Here is a 19,150-nt window from a genome sequence, read left to right as displayed (position 1 = left end):
AGTCTTCTTTTTACGTGGTGTTTGTGGATTTTGTAATCAGTTTTGTGCACCGCAGCTCACCTGAACTCTGATTAAGTAGGGGAGGTCTTAAGTAAGGGGCTCCAATAATTTAATGCTACTTTTCTCCTTTCGAAAAAAAAAAAATGAACACCACAGTAGCATGGATGTGTGTAACTGAGAGAGTGATAGAGTGTGCAGGAAAAAAACTATCTCATCAAGCGGGAGGCCGTTTGCTTAGCAAGAGCTGACAGTCTTTGTGTATGTAAATGAAGAATTTAGACTAATGGAGTTGAACCATTTCTAATTTTGTGATGGCAAGAGGATTTTGATTGAAAGTAATTAAGCAAGCTAGCTGTAAAATTAATTAAAGCAAAAGGAGGGGGGACTTTTATTGGATTGGATAGCGATATAGCTGCTGTCAGGCAGGGGGACAAATGGGGGTGACCTGGATTCTCTGCCCTCCCTCCTCCCACTCGGGACTTTTATGTCACTTTAATCTCCTTAGAGCGGCTGGTGTGCATTTGTTTGAAATAATCAAGGAAATATGGTCAGAAATTGTCAGCTTTCAGATCTAATTTACCTGACAGGCTCGCGGTTGTGCATGTGTGCACGCGCAAGCTTGCATGTGACAGTAGGTCCTGTTTTTTTTTTTTTTTTTTTTCTTCCTTGGCCCCTCCTCAGCTTCATGGAAAATGCTTTTGACAGTCTTGAAGCATCTTGGTTGTCAAAGGGCGGGAGGCGGGGAGATGAGGAACTTGGGTGGCTTTAAGATGGACATTTCAATGAGGCGTGTTTGGCCCCGCTAAGCCCCTCTGACACTGCCGTGTGGGTGCACACACACCAACATGCTTAATTGTCTCTGTAACATATTCAGACTCCATTTGGCCACTGTAGCAGCACTGCTCAGTCTCTGTTGACTGCAGGTAGCCTAAACGAGCAGAAGCAGATTACACCCATGGCAAAGCCTGTTACAGCTACTTAACTGCTGACAAATAAGATTGGCCAATCCTGCACAGGTAGAAATGGTACTCATTGATCTAACAGTTAAAAAAGGAACAAAGTTAGCCCCTATTTTAAATATCATTTAGTTAAAAACTAATGTTTAAAGATTAGGTATGTTAAGGAATTATACTTCTTGGAGAAGTTATTTATGGGATTTTATGTGGAAGCTGAAGAACAACACTACATACAATTTTGTAGATGTATTCAAACTGTCTGAGACTCTTAAATAAAATGTAATGCAAAGCAAATGGTTGAACTCATTTTTTTCAGTAAAAAAATAAAAGTAAAAAAAAAGATGTTTGAGATCGTAGGTGAGCAAAAAGCTTCACAATAGTAAAAGAAACACAATACAAAGATAAAGAGGAATGTTTAGGAAATGTTGCAAACCATTGGTTAACTTAAAGCCAACCTATAGCAATGTAAACGTACTAAAGTTATAGAGCACTTTACAGTCCATCAATTAAAAAGGAGAATTATCACAACTACAAACTTAACCATTCACCTAAACTGACCGGTAGATAAAAGAGCTGACATTAGAAAAAGAGAAGAGACGTAGTGTAGCTCTGGAGGAGCTGCAGAGATTCCACACACAGGTTGGAGAATACTTTGACACTCATGGCTGAGCACTATGCAAATCTGCTCTTTTCTAAAGAGTGACAGAAATCATATTTGCTCAAAAGCCATGGGGATTCCCATTCAGAATTTGTTAAAGAAACTTAGGGTATGCAGCAAAAATGGCCTTAGACTAAAATGTAGACTTTTTGACCTACATACAAACCACTTTGTGTGTGGTGGAAAACTAACACAGCACCCTGAGCACACCACTCACACAGCGAAACATAGTGGTGGCAGGATCACACTTTGGGGACACTTGTGTCACAAGTTGGTCAAAGTTCATGATGGAAGGAGCTGCACTAGATTTATACGTACACATTTGGCGCCATTTCTGTACTGAAGGGACATCAGTACAAAATAGGTAAATAAAAATTCATGTCTGAGTTGAAATGTGTTTGGATTTTAAAAGTGACAACTGATTTAGGAAAGCACTGTTTTGCTTATGATCATAAGTAATCTAATCTAACTAATTTATCTCCCTGACTAATAACAGTACTAAAGGGAGACAACTAATGTTATGCAATATTGAGGTGGTTCTGTGTGGTTTATATTAAGGTTCCTCAGAATTTCAGTAAGATGCCACTTCCTCTTAGAGGTTGTGATTGCTTGCCAGGATTTGTAACATTGCCTTTCTGGCCTTTAGTGCTGCCTGAAGATACAGTCAACCAGACAACACTTGCAGCACTTACAACACAATCTTCCCTTGAGTGCCAGAGTCGCAGAAAGCAAAACAGCACCTAACAGGATTAGGGTGTCCTGTTTAAAAAAGGAGCTGAGCTCCAAAATAATCTCACCCACCTTTATCTGCCCATAAGATCACCCCTACACACACATACAGTACACACTGCGCTTCAGCTCTTCCCTCACCTTCCCCACATAAGAAGGCTCCACCCTGGCTCTGTTTTATCAATTAACTTTATAAAAGGCAGAACAAAGAGCTGTCTTTCTCTGGCTCTATAATTAGTGGGGGGACCTCCTGAGGACTGGCAATACCGGGGCCTGAAAGGCATGATTCTCACCCCTCCCCTCACCCCACGGCCCGTCACTCTGCTGCCACCGCTCAACCGGAACATTGCTCCTCGATGTATAAGGACGATAATGTAAATGTAGCGTAGTCTGCTCAGCACACCCAGTACACCCTATTTGGTGGTAGCTTTATCTAAGTGTGAACAAATGAATGCAACATTTGGAAGAGTGATACATTATTAACTCTAATTGACTCCTCTACAACACTATACGTTCACTGTCACCTTTGCTTTGGCTCGCAGGAGCACGTGCTCCTCAAATCACTCTTGTCGCTGTCCCTACTCTAACACGTTACGTGTCACCACACACTGTTAACAAATGTGATAAAACCACCTCAATCAAGAGAATCAGGTAGAACGTTTTGCCTATGTGTGTTTTTGTCTGTTAAGGTGAGATACTGTAGACTGTGTGTGTGTTTGGGTGTCTTACCCTCTTGTGCCTAACTGTGTCTATGCAGGTGTGAAAGTAGAAGAGAGAGAAAGAACGCCTGCTTTCACAGCCACTGGAGCTTTCAATCGGAATTAGTTTTACAACATATGCAAATGTCCCCCCCTTCGTTGGAAGAAAAAGGGGGTCTTTAAATGACAGGTTTATGTGTGATTAAACGACAATTAGAGTGCTGAAAATAAGCGTCGGCAGCGGGTCAAGCACTGGGCGGCTCAGCTAAAAGGTAGCAGACTATTGAGCAAAAAAAAAAAAACACTCTCAGGCTGAGGCCAGAAACAAGACCCCGAACTAATTAGAGATGTGGAGGGGGGGAAAGGTTTCAACAATGTCCCAATAAAGCCACAACAAAAACAACTTGTATGCTATGCCTGAATGGCAAAAAGCACACTGTGCTCCATTAGGTTATGTGTTTAGGCAGAATTAAGGCAACATTTTTAGAGGCTGTGATTGGTTGATTGATATAACTGATTATCAAGCTTGTCAAATTTGAAGGTTGTCTTAATGGCAACAAACATTTACAAATTCTCCCATTTTAGTGGCTTCATTAAATTCAAACTATGTTTTATTGAAATACAAAACCGTTGTTCAGCGTGGAACCATCCAGTTTAGGTTTGATGACTCTGTCTTTTTTTTTTCCACCAGAGGCAATACTGTTGTTGAAAAAACTGCAAGATAGCCCTTTATTTTATTGCAGATAAGAAACTTGCATTTTTGAAGCTTTGCATTATTTAGTTACTGTTTACACACAAAACTTAGCAGCAGAAGAATAGTAATATACCTTTTTAGCTAGATACTAAATTACTCTTGCAAACATGGTATTGTAGATGGGTGGCCCCCTCCTTTTTTGCACCACAGACCAGTTTTTTCACATACTCAATGTGAATGGTCAATGGTCGATGTGTTAAACATGCCTTTAAAATAAGCCACCAGAAAAACAAAATGCATGGAAAAAGCGTACTAACTACTGCCAATAGAAGGAATCAGTGGCAGCTTGTTTTGCTGCAACGAGAAGGTGGGAATTTACACCAGGAGGCATCATGCGAACTACAGTGTCGTGGGCGAGATACGTCAAGAGTGAGTCAAAGATGGATGTAATGGAGAAAATCCGGACATTTTCACAATAAAACGCCATTTAGACTTGGAAAATAAATCCATCTGAAATAAGTGAAGTTACTTTTCCTTATGTGCGGCCCATTACCAAAGGGCCGCACATACCCGGGGGATCACTGTTGTAGACACTTTTCTTGTTGTCTTGCATTAATACAGGGGTTTCAAAACTGGGAGTCAGGATCCCCCGAGGAGTCAGGAGACATCAGGTGGTGGGGGGTTCCTAAGATGGTTTTCGCAATCATTGGGATGTGATCCCTGAGGTATATAGAGGTCCAAATAAAAAAAAAGTACCATTAAGTAAGCAGATGGAATATTTATTTATTGAATGCATGATTCAAACATTAAAAAATATAAAATTGTAAAATTCATAATTAAATTAATATTTTTGGGGTCACAGACATTTTTGGGAACCCCTGAACTTATACATAGATATTAATTTAGTGGACAGTCATGGTATTCTCTGAGGGGTTTAATAACTGAAAGCTTTTTAAACCGTGAACTTGTGGTGCTAAAATGCAGTTAAGACTCCCAATAAACTATGATTTGGCCTTTAGTTTGGCACTGAAGCTGAAGTTTTAAGGCAGATTTCAACTTCAGCAGTGTTACTGCAAGTGGTTAGTTGTATTCTGTTGTATGTTTGATCAGTTCTAGTCTATAAACTTCAGGTAATCAAATTTAGAAGATTCTTGTTTTTAACAAAAATTAAAAAGGCTGTCTAATTTAGCTCAGACTATAAGATATAAAGTAGATGCTAACTTGATTTCATTAGTAGCAAACATAAACCCTTCCTTTTTTACAAATTTTAGAATAAGAATATGAAACATAGACACAGACAACGCTAAAGTACTAAACTTACACTTTCTTTAACAAATAAATAGACATACTGAATAAGACTTCATAAAAGAGGTTTAATTTTATAAAATAAAATATTTTGAGCTGTTTAAATTTAGCAGCGGTCTCATTACACTTAGAATTGTTGAGTGTATAGTGGAAGCTGTGACATGTTAAATGTTGGATTCAAAGTTTTCACATTTAACAGGTATGATGGTAACCTTTGATGCATCCTAGCCTCGGTGTAAATAACCTGTTACCCCAGTACACACTCCACCCCACTCCCCCTCTACTGCCCTTTTAAGTTAAAGTACACTGTCTCTGTCTCGCCGTCTTCAGTTGCTGCACAAACACACACAGACATACATGCAGAAACATAAAAGGGCTTAGGCTTATTCTGGTGCAGATGGCTGTGTCCCTATAATCCCCTTTGATGCTGCAGTGGGCAGCATTTCCTCAACATCTATGAAGCCAAAGCCCCAAGAAAACTTGAGCTACTTTTCCTTTAACTGACCCCAATTGCAAAGGATCTGTTAGCTGTCAGACCTGGTTAAGAGTGTCTTCACTGTGGGGAGAATGAAGGGCATATGCTTCTCCCTCTCTCTCTCTTTCTGCTCTTTCTGCTTCCTGTTTTGTTTTGTTTTTTTAATGTCAGGAATGGTTTATTCCACCTACACGGCAGGGCTGTGGGAGCAGGTTGACTTTGTAATATAAACTCGCAGACCACGCTAAATTTTTTCCTCCTTGTTCCTTTAAGGAGAAAAAAGGAGAACCTTTAAGAGCTCTCATATTGGAGCCACAGATGGCTGAAGCTTGCCTAAGAGGCTTAGATTTCTACTAAGAGCTCACCTTAATTATTATCAGTTGTCTTTTTTGTTTTTTTTTGTTTTGTTTTTGCAAAAGAGCTCTTTATGTGAATGCTATTCATAAAAAATAAATAAATAAATAAAACTAAGTGGATTTTTAGAACTGATAATATGCCTTGACTTTTCTCTTATCTTTCTTCTGCTGTCGTCTGAGACATGCTTCAGTTTAAAGAGCCGCTTAGTTCATGAAAATAATCTACTATCTCCAAAGGATCTGTTTCATTGATAAGATGTAATTTAAGTAATGTTAGAAAGCTCATTAAAAAGTTTTTGAAGATTTAAATACTCTCGATTAGTTAAAATCTGTATAACTGTTATAATCTCTGTTTTATTTATGTTATAGAGCAATAATTTCAGGCATTGTCAGTCACACTTTTGACCTCTGTTATTTTTAGTCAAGAATCCACTTACTCAAATGTTACTCTGCTTTCCTCGTAAATGTCTGCTCTCCAAATAGAATAAAATTGCAAATAGCAACCATTTCTTAAATAATTCTCCTAATATAGGTGACTCTGGGCTCTAATTGAAGAAAGCCGTGGGGTTAATGTGTCCTCTGGTGTTCCCAGTTAAAGTAGATTCTGACACAAATGGGGGGAACCCAAATTGACGGCGTGATTATGCTGAAAACGTCTGCACCGTTCGATTATGTATTATCATTGGAGAGCTTTGGGGGGATAATCATCAGTGAGATTTGCTCACGTTTAAAGCAGGTCTGCTGAGATGTACGTAGCTAATGGGATTGGGCTTTTTTTTTCCCCCCCAGCCCTCTCCTGTGTCGTTATGGAGCTGGCAGCTGAACTTGAACAGAGGCGCATGGTGCTGAGTCGTGCACTGAACTATTTCAAGACTGAAATGCGATTGTTTTAATACTTTAATCCACCTGTCCTTGGCATTCAGGATGTTGCAGAAGTCTCCTAATTATTTCACTGCCCTCTATTCTCTGAGGCAGGAATTCAGCAGAGACAGCAGCACCTTCCAACAAATAAAAATGTTTTTTTTTTAATGCCTAGAAAAGAAATGAGCATTTTTACCCACCCAAAAAAAGAAAAGTTCTGCATTATAAAAGTTCATGAGCATAATTGATATTTGAAAAATCCATGTATGCTAAGAGGATAGAAAATACCCCAAATCATTTTAAAGAGCAAGCCATTTAGGCAGCAGACTTCTTTAAATTGTTCCAGGTTCCATCAGCGATATGACACAAACACAAATATTTTCCTTTAATTAAAAAGCTCTCATCTTGCTGGAACCTCCTCCCAAGCCCGCACTCACCCCCCCCTTTCTTTCCTGCTGAACGCACATGTGCAAACACATTCATAAACATGCACATGTAGCACAAATTCTAAATCCAGCCCCACTTCAATAACACTGTTTGATAAATTCAGAAAAAAAGGGATAATTTCAGTATCTCCAAAAAATTCTCTTCCCTCATAGATTATCAGCTGGCCAGAGGTTGACCCTCTACCTAACCTTTGTTAATTCTGGTTCAGCTCACTGTTGCTCCTAAATATTTGCAGGCTGGCAGATTTTCAAAAAAAATAGTAAAAATGTGTCTGAGATTGAGAATAGTGCCTCTTTATGTTATTTTAAATAGAGGCTTCATTTCAGAAACAGGGGCCTCATTAACTGCAGTGTTGATCAGGCCATTGAGCAGTGGGCACATTAGGGGTCCACAGGAAGTTAGAGTACAGCAGGATAGTGCATTAGGGAGGCCTGGGGAGACAAATACTCTCTTATCCTCTGTTCTTCTTCCACCTCCTGTGCTTTTCTATATCTTAATGTACCTTTCAGAGGAATTCAGATACAGGTCAATAATTATGCTCTTTAAATTATTCAGTCGAGGTTTTCTGTAATTGAGCTTTTTAGAGCTCGGACACTGACAACATGGTTTACTGCGCCACTTTTGGGGCAGGGTCCAGACAAATGGATTACTGAGGAGCAGGGGTGGAACAGGAGATTTTATACCATGAAGACTTGACATCATTAAAATAAAATGAAGGTTTTCATTGAAGTAGAATGTCGTATCAAGTTTACTACTTTATTTTGAAGCATAGGAAGTAGTTTTTTTAGGCCAACTTAAGAAGAGTTGGCTTAACACTGAAAAAGCCTGCGCCACTTTAAAAAATTTTAACAGCCAGCATTTTTACTACTTGGTAGAAGAAAGAAATGGTAAAAGGGTGACAGACAAGGAATCAGTGATTTATATCCTGCTTAAAATATGCTTATAGTGATGCTACTAGACAGCTACTTTTTAGTTTTCTTCTGTCGTTTGACTAATTAACCTTTTAACATTTTGTGATTTCTCTGGAACCTATATGACTGTTTTTTTTTGTTTGAAGTCTAGAATATTTATTCAGATTTAAGACTTAAAAATAATGTACCTGAATTGCTATTTTATGCTGAAATAATTTTTTTATGTGCATCAGTCTTATAGGAATGTTCCTCTTTTAAAAGAGACCACTTAATGTTTAAGATTTTGGTTAAAAAAATTGCATAACAGTCACTTTTAAATTCCTGTTGGTCGCAAAGACCTCAGAATCAGAGAATCACAAAATCACAAAATATGGACAAGTCAAACCATAGCTGAATAATTGTGTTTTGATTACAAATTTTTATAGCATATTATTGTAATGTGACTTTCCAAATATGTTGCTGTCATATCTTTTCTTTTTAAGCTTAGAATTACGTATTGCTTCTCTTGTTAGCTGGATGCTTAGTTGCACTATCGTTTTAATTCAGATAAAGATGTACTGTAGAGTTTCTCTTCATTCTTTCATTTTCTGAACTTAAATGAAGAGTTTTCCTCTGCAATTTGCTGAGCTCTTGACATTTAGTTTAATCATCGCCTCAGGACTGGGTTGTCTGCGTTGGACATGTTGGTGTCAGCTTCTACAGCAAGCAGCTGTGTGGGAATGTTTAGTTTGGGTCGTAAGCTTGTTATTTCTATTTTGCTGGAGAGAGGGAACTCCAAATTGCAAGGGTAGCAAAAAAGAAAATCACCAAAGTTTTTGCACAAAGCCCACAACAGTAGCGTTTGACCGCACACTGACCAACAGGTCCTTCATCAGTTCCAAGTTATGACCACATCAGAAAAGACAGAAGAGCACATTTCAATGTTTTTAGGGTCTAATATTTATATTTATCCTGCTAGGAGAGACTCTGATGAACTTGTCGGACACCTGCAGTGTTACCCACACCATATGCTGGTGCGGTTTGGTGTCAGAATGTGCCTGCGCTATGAAGCTTTGTCGGGGCGAGAGGAGGACTGTAATCACTGTCTGGCAATTCATCTAGTCAGTGCATAAAATAGTGTTTATCCAGTCGCCCGTGTTTCTGTCGTGGCTGAGGGAGGGGAGGGTCATGTTTTGCACAACTTAGACACTCAGTGCAATCAGTAGAAGGATCGTGACTCTGAAACATCTAGGTTTTTTTTCTTGCTTCTTAGAAAGCCCCTATCTGCAGAAATAAACATTAAAAAAGCTAATTTGTTATCACCACTGTTTTAAAGGCCTGAACAGGACAAGCTTTGCCAAACGTTGACATGTGTTGCTAACATAGAGCCTTTAGCAGGAGCAGCTCATAAAGAGGGTGCTTTGAAATAAAATTAGCCTCTAAAATGCCCCCCCACCACACTCAACCACCCAGACGCCTTATACATATGTGTGTACGTGTTGCTCCTTTTTCCCATAATGAGCTACTAAAGCTGAAGTTCAGTTTGCAGGACCTTGGCGTCCAGCATTTAAGCTTCCTTTTGCTTCCCAGGATGCTTGTACTGTGTCTACTTGGCTACTTCCACTTAGCTTTGGGTCAGGGTGACACTGGTAAGGGTGAGCGGGGGGAAAAAAGATCCATCACCCCCCTACCTGCTTGCTCCCCAATAAAAAAAAGAATAAAAATTGGAAAACAACAAGCAAGGTTCGCCCTAATACAAGAACACTTGCAATATGCTGATGTTTTCTTTTGCACACTGTGTTTGCTAAATTGCCTTTGACTGCGTGCATCAGTAATGAAACTTTATGTCCTTGTGGAGAGGGCAGCAAGTCCGTTCCAGTTAGGGCCGAGACGATCTCTCCTGTCTGGCTTTTTGTAAGATTTTCTTTCCCCTTCTCTCTCACTAATACACGTCCTAATGAATAAATGAAGCCCATGAAGTCATTTTTTCCATATTTGTGTAAATTGCTTTAAAAGCATTTTATCATGTCATAAAAAACTGCAATTGATCTGCTGGGCTTAGCCCATTGGACAGCTGTGTGTTTTGTTAATGGCCACTTTGCTCCGAGCAGCTTATTAAAAAATTTATATAGAAATGCTAAAATTACATAAATTATTTAGATACAGTAAGCAATTTTTGTTTTAGTCAGACAGGGAGGGGCTGTTATCAGTATGGAAATTTACCATAGTATATTATCAATTGAAATATAGTAATATATCTACCCAGACATATGTGTCCTCCTCACTCCCCACACACACATACACGCAGAGAGGCGCAGAGGAAAAATAAAAAAGTATATATTTTTTGATGACTTCGTTTCAGCAACCACGGAATGTCACCCATATCCTGGTTGATTGTACTTTCGAGTTTTATGATGTTTTTCCATTGATTTGTTTCCCTGGCGCAGCTGCCGACCTCTATTGAGGGACGAACGTAATCAGCGCTGACGCAAATTAGATGGTTATTCGTTTCGAAAATTGACAGAAAAACAATAAAAAAGATGAAATGCTCCCAAATCAATAGATATAATGAAATTCAAATAATCCGAGAGATGAGGTCTCCATGGCAACTGATAATGTGGAAAAGAAAACAATTTAATAAAGGACAGACACGCTTTGAAAACAGATTGGGGAGGGAGGGTGGAGGGGGCTGTAAAGAGGAGAAGAGAGCAGAGAAAAGAGGAGGTGGGGAGATGGAGGGATAGAGAGAGGGTGGAAGGGAGGGAGGGAGGAGCCGGTGCTAAGGGGTGAGGAGGGTGGAGCAAGTCGGGGGGGGGTGTTTGTGGCTGTAGTGGCTGCTCTATAGCTTGTTTCCCCCCGCGTGTGAAGGATCTGTGTCTGTCCCAAGGACACTGGAATAATTAGAAAAGCTTTCAGGCCAGAAAGTGCAGATTCAGGTTTTAATACACAAAATTATTTCAGGGGCAGTGAATCGGAAAACCATTTGTTGGTGACCTTCCTGAGAGGCCTCCCCCTCCCCGGCACAGGGCAAGATGGAGGCGATGTGGCAGCGCTGCCTGAGTTATGGCATATTTGTGTTTTTATAGAGGCAGAGAGGGAATGGAGTTGGGGAAGTTAGGGAGGGGGATGCAGGGTTAAACGTACGTATGTGTGTGTGTGTGTGTGTGTGTGGGGGGGGGGGGGTCATAGGAAGACCTTCATAGTGTGTGTATGTGTGTGTGTGTCTGGCTAGAGAAAAAGGAGACAGAAAGGGAGAAAGTCAAGTAGCGGAAAAAAAAGAGAGAGGGAAGTCGGATTTGGCATGTATTTACAGATCAGTTGTCAAAAGGAGCCATTTAAGGTTAAATGCACCTCTTTTTTCGCCCGGAGACATGCAAGGTGTCTGTTTAAAAAGCAAAAAGGCAACTATGAACCAGAGCGAGAAAGATAGTCAAACACAAGCTTTTCGTTGAATACAGACAGAGCACAGGGTGGCGAGGGAACGAGTGGGTGTTATGTGACTTCATTTGTAGTCTATTTAAGGTATGTTTTACATTTCCCTGTGATACTTCTCTTTCCTTCATTTAATACAGGGGTTGCATTTAAGCACGATCAACACAGTGCATCATTCTTATTTCCAGTAAAAACATTTGTTTCCTTTATCAGTCAAAAAAAAATTTTTTTTTCATTTTTTGCTGTAAGGGGAGATTTGCAACTGATGTAAGAAAGTGATAATCACCACTTGTTACTCTCAGAACAAAGTTTAGCTCATTATGACTTTAAGTGCTTTTATTCAACATCCGTGTCCTGGATTAAAACAAATCCTGTTATTTACTACTCTTTGCCAACATTTTGGAGGCCAGCCTGATTGGGCGTGGGAGCTGAAGCTGTCAGCTACTATTTTTGTGTCATTAGAGGGTTTTGTTTGACTCAAATATGGGTGATCCACCCTCTGTTCAAATGATACCAACTGCAGGTCCGGGATATTACGCCTTGAGTGCAGATACCCTTATCCTGTTTCAGGCAGCAATAAATGGAAAAACAGGACCTTATGCATGCTTCGCTTGATAATTACTGTTCTGATGCTGTGGGAGTCTGTAATCTACCCACATTTTAAAGCACCATAAAAGTTGGGCAATATTTGATAAAAATGTGGGATCAAGTTCCATGTAGTTTTGCATTTTACTGCTTTCACTCATTTGTTGGTCATCTCACAGGGCTCCAAAATTTTCAACTTGTGTAGATTAGCAGACAAAACTTTTTATTTGGAAAGAGACAGGTTGAGAATCTTCTAATGATAGGAAATGGCAGCTTTCAGTTTGACTCTGGCTGACTTATAAAAGATCTAATTTTGGTCGCGGAATACATCGTCCATTTTAATATGGTGCCTTAATAAAAAGAGAACCTTATTTCCTATCGAGAAATTGTGTTTGAAAACTGATGTACTTTGATAAAGGTTCCTAAACAAAGTCAAAACAACCAAAACTATATGGAAATGCATGCTGATATAGCAAACTTGGTATTAGAAAAAGTCCATTATTGGATGCATTTTCTTCTTGACACAAAAAACTCACTTCAGCAGTAGGGATGAGAGATCCTTAAACATTTTTACCAAATACAGCCAAACCATATACCTCTTTTTTTTTTACTTAATCAATTAAGGTATCCTTAATATCACAGGTGGACTGATGCTAAGACAATTAGATTTTCATATTCATATTAATTACACTTTCTTTTATATCATCTAAGGAAATTTGAAGCAGTTTTAAATGCAAGTCGAGGTACTGCATTCTTCACATAGCCAATCATCTTGAATATTGATATTGCAATGTGAAATTACCCCCACAAGTAGAAGAGAAACTAGAAATTTCCCACTGCACACTGACTGAGAGCCTCCAAATCTAACATGCCAGTGTCAGTGAGCACAGCTTTCTTTTTTAGAGCAAAAAAAAAACCCCTAAACAGAATGGACGCCTGAAATACGATAGGCATCTGCTTGAATACGTATGTGTATTTGTGCATGCACATGCACACACACTTTCACACGGGGCACAGAGCACATGTTATCACTGTCAAACAGCAGCAGTTTGTCTGTGTGTGTGTGCAGAACAAGTGAAAGTGTGCGTGCCCGCACACAGTCTCTCCTCGTCTGCTGCTGGCTCTGAGGGATCCGCTGTAAGTCAATCTGTGTGTTCATATCCCCATGAGTGTTTGGAAGCTTGCATGATCCACTACTGTACTGCTGCTCTTCAGGAGCTTCTCGGGGCTGCGCAGGGCTGGAAAGGGCCGAGGGCCGGCCCCTGCTGCACACCACCCACTTCACACCTGTCTCTCTCTCTCTCACTCTCTCTCTCTCTCTGCTCTGCGCTGCGTTCTCATTGTAGCGGTGACAGGAGGGCACCCGTTAAGTGGCCTGTGTGTGTGTGCGTTGTTCTCTCATGAGGTTGTGGGGTGGAGAAGGGCGATGAAGGACCCCTACTGGTAATGTGGGTAAACTCGCGCAGCCTCGACATCTGTGAGAACAGGGAGAGGGGGTGGGCAAGGAGGGAGGAGAGATAGACGGGAGAAGAGGAGGACAGAGTGGGAAAGAGGTAAGGAGTGAGAAGAAGAGAGGGAGGGAGAAGGGGGAGAGAGGGAGCAGAGCCTTGGCAGAGAGCAGTTGTGGAGAAAATGCCTTGCTTTGTGGAGAGAATTCTTCCAGGGCAGGAGGGAGAGGTGAGACAGAGCACTGAGGGCGCTTTGCTGCCAGGTAAGACCCACACTAACACATACACACCTTACTCCCACCCCCCTCACCCCTCCCCATAGTTACACATGCACACTCACAAGTTGGGTGTTACGTACTGGTGAACTGGTTTGCTACTATTTGCAGTTGGCACGCATGTGTAGTGATGTGGTGGGTGGTGTCAGAGTCAGTGCACGTGAGAGTTAGAGAGCAGCAGGTGTAATTTGGCCTTTCTGAAAAAGATTTTGTTGTTTTTTTGTTATTTTTCAGAAATACTAAGATTTACACTTTAAGAGCTCTTAGGTTTAAACTTTTCTCTTGGACTTGCTCTGTTAGGCCTTGTTGCACTCCAGCAATACACTTGTTACTTTTATCAAAGAGAAAAAGCAAACATAAATTGTAATAGGAAAAGGTTAATTTATTTATAATTTTTCTACATTTTGAATTTGTAATGTTTTTGTAATTGGTTTCTTAATTTTTCGTATTAAAGATTTTAACTCCAGCATTTTATTTATAACAGAGAACACATAGAAGTTGTTTTTTTATTTGGTTTATTTACTAAAATGTGATTTTTAAAGAAAAAGTGATAAAAGTTCCTATCACTTTGAAGCTGTTATCGTTTAGTTACAAAGTTATTTGAGATCTATCCGCCTGTTTCTATTCTGGTTTTGTGATGATTTGCTCCATCAATGGATGCTTATGTAAATAGTGTTTAATAAAAATGAACAAAAAAAAAATTCTAAAGTGTCATTTCCACCCTCTTGGGAAGAAAAATAAACCTTCTTATGTACAGTTTGATTTTCTTCCTTTACTTAAACAAACACTGTCTGTGAACATAAACAGTGTTTTCCAAGCAGCACTGCTGGAGTCTGTGTCTCAGGCAGGCGAGCGCCCTTCAGCTCGGGCCCTCAGATTTCTTGTCGAGGCAGAAGTTGGCCCGACTCTCCAACTCCCCGCTTCGCTGTTTATTTGTTTGGAGAACAAATGGGAGCAGCAGAGTGACAATTGAATTTGGCTTGCATCGCCGTGGCGATCTGGCAACTGCTCCCGCGTCCCATAGGATCGCACCAGTTGCCGTGTGCCGGGCGCGTGTTTATTATTTAACTGATGTGTTCTATATGCTACTGCTCTGTGCGTATGTGTGCGTGTTTCTGTCTGTGAGTAGTGGGTGGTGGTAGCAGCATTCACAAGAGAGACATTTTACTAAGCAGCCATTTCCCCCTCTGTTTTCACTCTGACCTGGTAGGAGATTGATGACTGAATTGTGGAGTACATGTTAACAGTAACCGCTGATTTATGAAGATACTTAGGGTAAGTGAGGCTGCACAGGCTTGAGGGGAAGAAAAAGATATAGCCTTTTAAGTTAATGTAAAAATATTGCCTTTTTAAGTAATAATTGTTATTACTACTGCAGGGGTTTGGAGAGGGTCTGTGTGAAACTTGGACGTGCACATTGTGCAACATTAAGCTTTTCCTCTTGCCATGAGCCTCCCTTTGTTTCTGGCCTTCCAAAAGTGTCTAACATAAGTCCCTTCCCTCAAAAAGAATTAACAAACTACATTACTGGATATAATATTCATTTAGTTAGAAAGACAACTTGAAATATTTGTATTGAAAATCACTACCTTCCCACTTCCCTGAGTTAAACCACAATGGGAAACTCCTGGATGAACTTTTCTTCTGCAACAAGTGCAGTGTGTGTTTTGGCAGGCCTGCTTTAGCCTAGGATCCCTCAGTGAATCTACATGCAATTTTAGAAGAATCAGAGTCTTTTCCTCAGCTTGGGTTGTGAACTTAGATTTATCATAGGCACAGTCAAGGTCCTCCTCACACTCAAATATGCAGTTTCACTTTACTTTGATGTGATTATGCACTAAGAGTTTCAGGATATAAATGGGAGTTTGTCAGATTGGTTATGCAGTTTAAAGATCTTTTAAAGAGTTAACATGGCGTTACCCCCTTCTGTTGTCAGTCAACTGTCTAAAAGAACCTATTTTCCTTCATTACAAGAGGCATAACTTTTCTCTTTTGAAATGTGTCTAGTCTTATTAAGACCCAAGACTCCACCCAAACAAACAGCCTGACTCATATCAGCTTGTTTGTGTTACTATATAAAGGGCAGAGCAATACAACTATATACGTTGTGCAATGATTGTTACTAAACTACTTGTGTAAAGTTGTTTTTTAAAAGTCTGTGTTTCAAAATCGTGTTTGGAAAATTAAAGACAACATTATTATAATGTTTTTTTAATTTGTCTAAATACCCTGAAAGGGCGGTATTTTCTAGTCAGAGTTATGGTAATTTTAGAGTTTAATGCCTAGATGTGATCCGCAGCATTTTTTAAGAAATAAAGGAATTTAAGGGAATACTACACGGTGCTTCCTCAGGAAGAGGGATGGCTCTCATTTTTTTCCAAGGCACCTCTTAGACCTAGTGAAATGTTTCCCTCCTTCGCTCAGGGACGACTTTATTTCTTACCAGGGATTTAACGCTCACTCAGTCCCCTCATAAATACAGCGTCCCTCAGCCCTTCACTAGCCATAACTCATGCACTAACTCTGGAGCTAACTAAACTAATATAGCAGAGCCAACACTTGTTTGTCTTTTTTACCTCAGGTTTTTCTCCCTCACTCCTTCCTCTCTGTCTCCTTTTTCTCCTCTCAGCTGATTTATGTACGTGACAGAATCCTCTCTGATTGCCGTTCCTCGGCAGGCTCCTCCACCGGCCTCCTCTCGGCCCCACTCGTGGAGTGTGGTTTTAGAAGGAGAAATGTTCATTTGAATAGGAGCCAGCTTATTCTCCTCCAGGCTATTTAGAGTGAGCCTAGTGCTCCAAGAGTGAACGAGAACAACAGGGGTGAAAATCCAAGCGTCCCTCATAGCATGTCACAACACAGCTCGGGTCTTCCCATAAGAACATAGCACATCTTTGATTTTGCTGATGAAAAACTCTGTGTGAGTCAAAAAATGCTTTTTCAAGGCACCTGTTGAAGAGTTTGTGTGAAGTTTGTTCTTTACTTTTGGCGTCAGAGCAGCTGGTAAACTTTTAATCTGTTTAACTTTTAGCAGATGAAAGTGATCAGGTGAGATTTTACAGATTGGCTGAAGCCTTCAGTGATCTGGTGCCGACTGGTATTTTGGGAGGAGACGGCTTTTCTGGCGTGGTTCCCGCTCTGGTTGTTAACAGCCTGCTGGTACCTTCTGTTCTCTGTGCTCGGTCCCCCATGGCCCAACTCTGACAACTCCTCAAGCATCTGAAGACCCTCTGAAGTCAAAATCGCCCATTTTGATGTCTCAGGGCAGCGCTCTGTGTTTTGTTGTCTTTGCTTCTGAAAACATTGGCCCTGCTTGGAGGAATTACCCTCAGCACTCCCGTCGGTTTCAGACACTGGGGAGGGAGGAGGGTACCGTTCCTGTTCTACCCCCACCTTCGCTTGGATCTCCTTGTTCTCCTCACTGTCCTTCCCTCTCTTTTTGATCTCGCCATCAAATCTTCCCTAGTTTTTTTGAGTGATGTTTGCCCGAGAGCAGCTTGGGAACAGGCAAGCTGAAGAAGACATTTGAGAAAATGCGCCCGAGCAAGCCATCACCTTTAATAAAGCCATATTTCCAGCGGGAGAGGAAGAAGAAATCTAAAGAGGGTACGCATTGTTGATAATGAAAAGTGCCATGAAAGCGGGAACATCCCTCTGATCCCAGCCTGTTACACTGGCGATGTGTAGTAGAACAGATATTGCAGTAGTACATCAAGCTTTTCTCCGAGTTAGGCATTGGCCAGTTACTGGTACCAAAGTTTTTAAAAGTTAGAGCCTCTAAACTGCTAAGCCATCCATCATTTTAGGACCTTAAATGTGTTTTAATATGCTGCTAAAGAAGGTCCCAAAGTGATTGGAGATTCTTTTGGCTGTCGGGAGCAATGGGTAACAGACTTGTGCCCCTCACCAACCTGTTACTTTCCACTGGTAGTCCACTGAGCACTAAAACGATTTACCAGAAAGACAGTTAGTTTGAAATATTTGCGGTCACAAAATAAATAGACATTTATAGTGAGGACACTGAAGGATCACTCTCAACTGCAGAATGGCTACCTGAGCAGGAAGCCTTACTAATTAATAAGATAAAATAAGCTTGTAAAACTCATAGGATTACATTAGAAAGAGCAGAAAGTAAAAAGGAATACAGTTGCACATATAAAAAAAAACTCTGCTACTTACACTAAAGTTAATATATTTTTGCTTTATGTGTCAAAATCCAAACGATTTATCATGACTAACAATAATCAATAAGCATCATTTTTCCTTAAATATTTAAAGAAAAAAATCACATGATCTTTGTAAAAACTTTATCTTTTATAAACTGAGAATCACGTATTTTACGTTTGAGCCAACTGAGTGAACTGAATATTGGGATAAAACGGGGCCTTTATTTGAGCATCCATCTAACAACAGAAATATTATCTCAGCAGAGCGAGTCACACCAGGGCTTCTATCCACACTTCAGTATTCTCCTTGTGCGAGGGTGTGTGTGTGTGTATTAGCAAAAACCTGGCAAGGCACTACATAAAACCAAAGAAAAGACAAGGGAAGTGGAGGGGAGCTGGAGACACAGAGAAAAGAAATGTTAGCTTTAGTAATTACTACCTCCACAGAGAAGCAGTGGAGAGGACAGTGAAGCAGGCGAACGCATGAAGGAGGCCCCGTGTGCAGATAATGATGGGGTATCATTGTAGTTCTGACAGTGTTAATCTCAGAGTGCCCCACAGTGTGTGTCTGTGTGCACCTCCTGTGAATGTAAGTGCTGCTGAGATGTATGGAGGTTGTTGAAGTTGTTGTTGACTCATTTTTGTACCAGAAAAACCATCCACCTGACAGTTTATAAAGCTCTGCCTACTGTCGCTGACTCACACAGCTTCTTGAACGCAACACAGAAGCTTCTTTTATTTGTAGTATGGAGCAAAGCTGTTCTTGAACTGCCATCTCAGGTACCAGAACGTTTTAAAGCACTGCTTGGATCCGTTCACAATATAACTTGCCAGACAATGTAACCCAAGAAAACGACTACAGTACCAAGTATTCAGTTTTTGTTGTTTGAAAATCCATAACATTTTTGTTATAGATTCGCTGCTAACAATCTCCATCAAGAGTTTGAGACAACTCACAATCAGTGTTTTTCATTTTTGTCCTACTTTCAGGAATATTTTATGTCAGCTGGTCATTTTTTATGTTAATCGGGTTCTTAAGGTCATGTTACAGATTCTCAATATAGTAAAAGTCCGAGCATAGAATGAGACATTTTTAAAAAGCTGAATACTGGTTTTGGAAAGTTGGCAAATACCATTTATCACAACTGTATTTCACGAATACACCTAAAGTTCAC

The 19,150-nt window shown here is 40.3% G+C and overlaps 1 protein-coding gene across 12 annotated transcripts in view; it reads left to right on the top strand.

The window, feature by feature from the left end:
- Window positions 1-19,150, top strand: part of casz1 (castor zinc finger 1) — a 248,408-nt gene that overhangs the window by 174,323 nt on the left and 54,935 nt on the right. For 3 of the 12 annotated variants that reach the window (XM_038305945.1, XM_038305944.1, XM_038305934.1), the window contains exon 1: window positions 13,641-13,797. The exons of 8 other annotated variants lie outside the window; for them this stretch is intronic. In XM_038305945.1, the coding sequence (XP_038161873.1) occupies window positions 13,719-13,797 (79 nt within the window). In that variant the 5' untranslated portion in view covers window positions 13,641-13,718. Of the gene's footprint in view, window positions 1-13,640; window positions 13,798-19,150 lie in introns of those variants that run through there. One more of the 12 variants, XM_038305933.1, reaches the window with a different exon arrangement.

Source organism: Cyprinodon tularosa, unplaced genomic scaffold (assembly GCF_016077235.1).
Source record: "Cyprinodon tularosa strain WSP-4 unplaced genomic scaffold, ASM1607723v1 ctg57, whole genome shotgun sequence".
In the NCBI taxonomy this organism is placed as follows: domain Eukaryota; kingdom Metazoa; phylum Chordata; class Actinopteri; order Cyprinodontiformes; family Cyprinodontidae; genus Cyprinodon; species Cyprinodon tularosa.
Note: the sequence above shows the minus strand (reverse complement) of the source record. Positions and strands in the feature narration are given on the sequence as shown.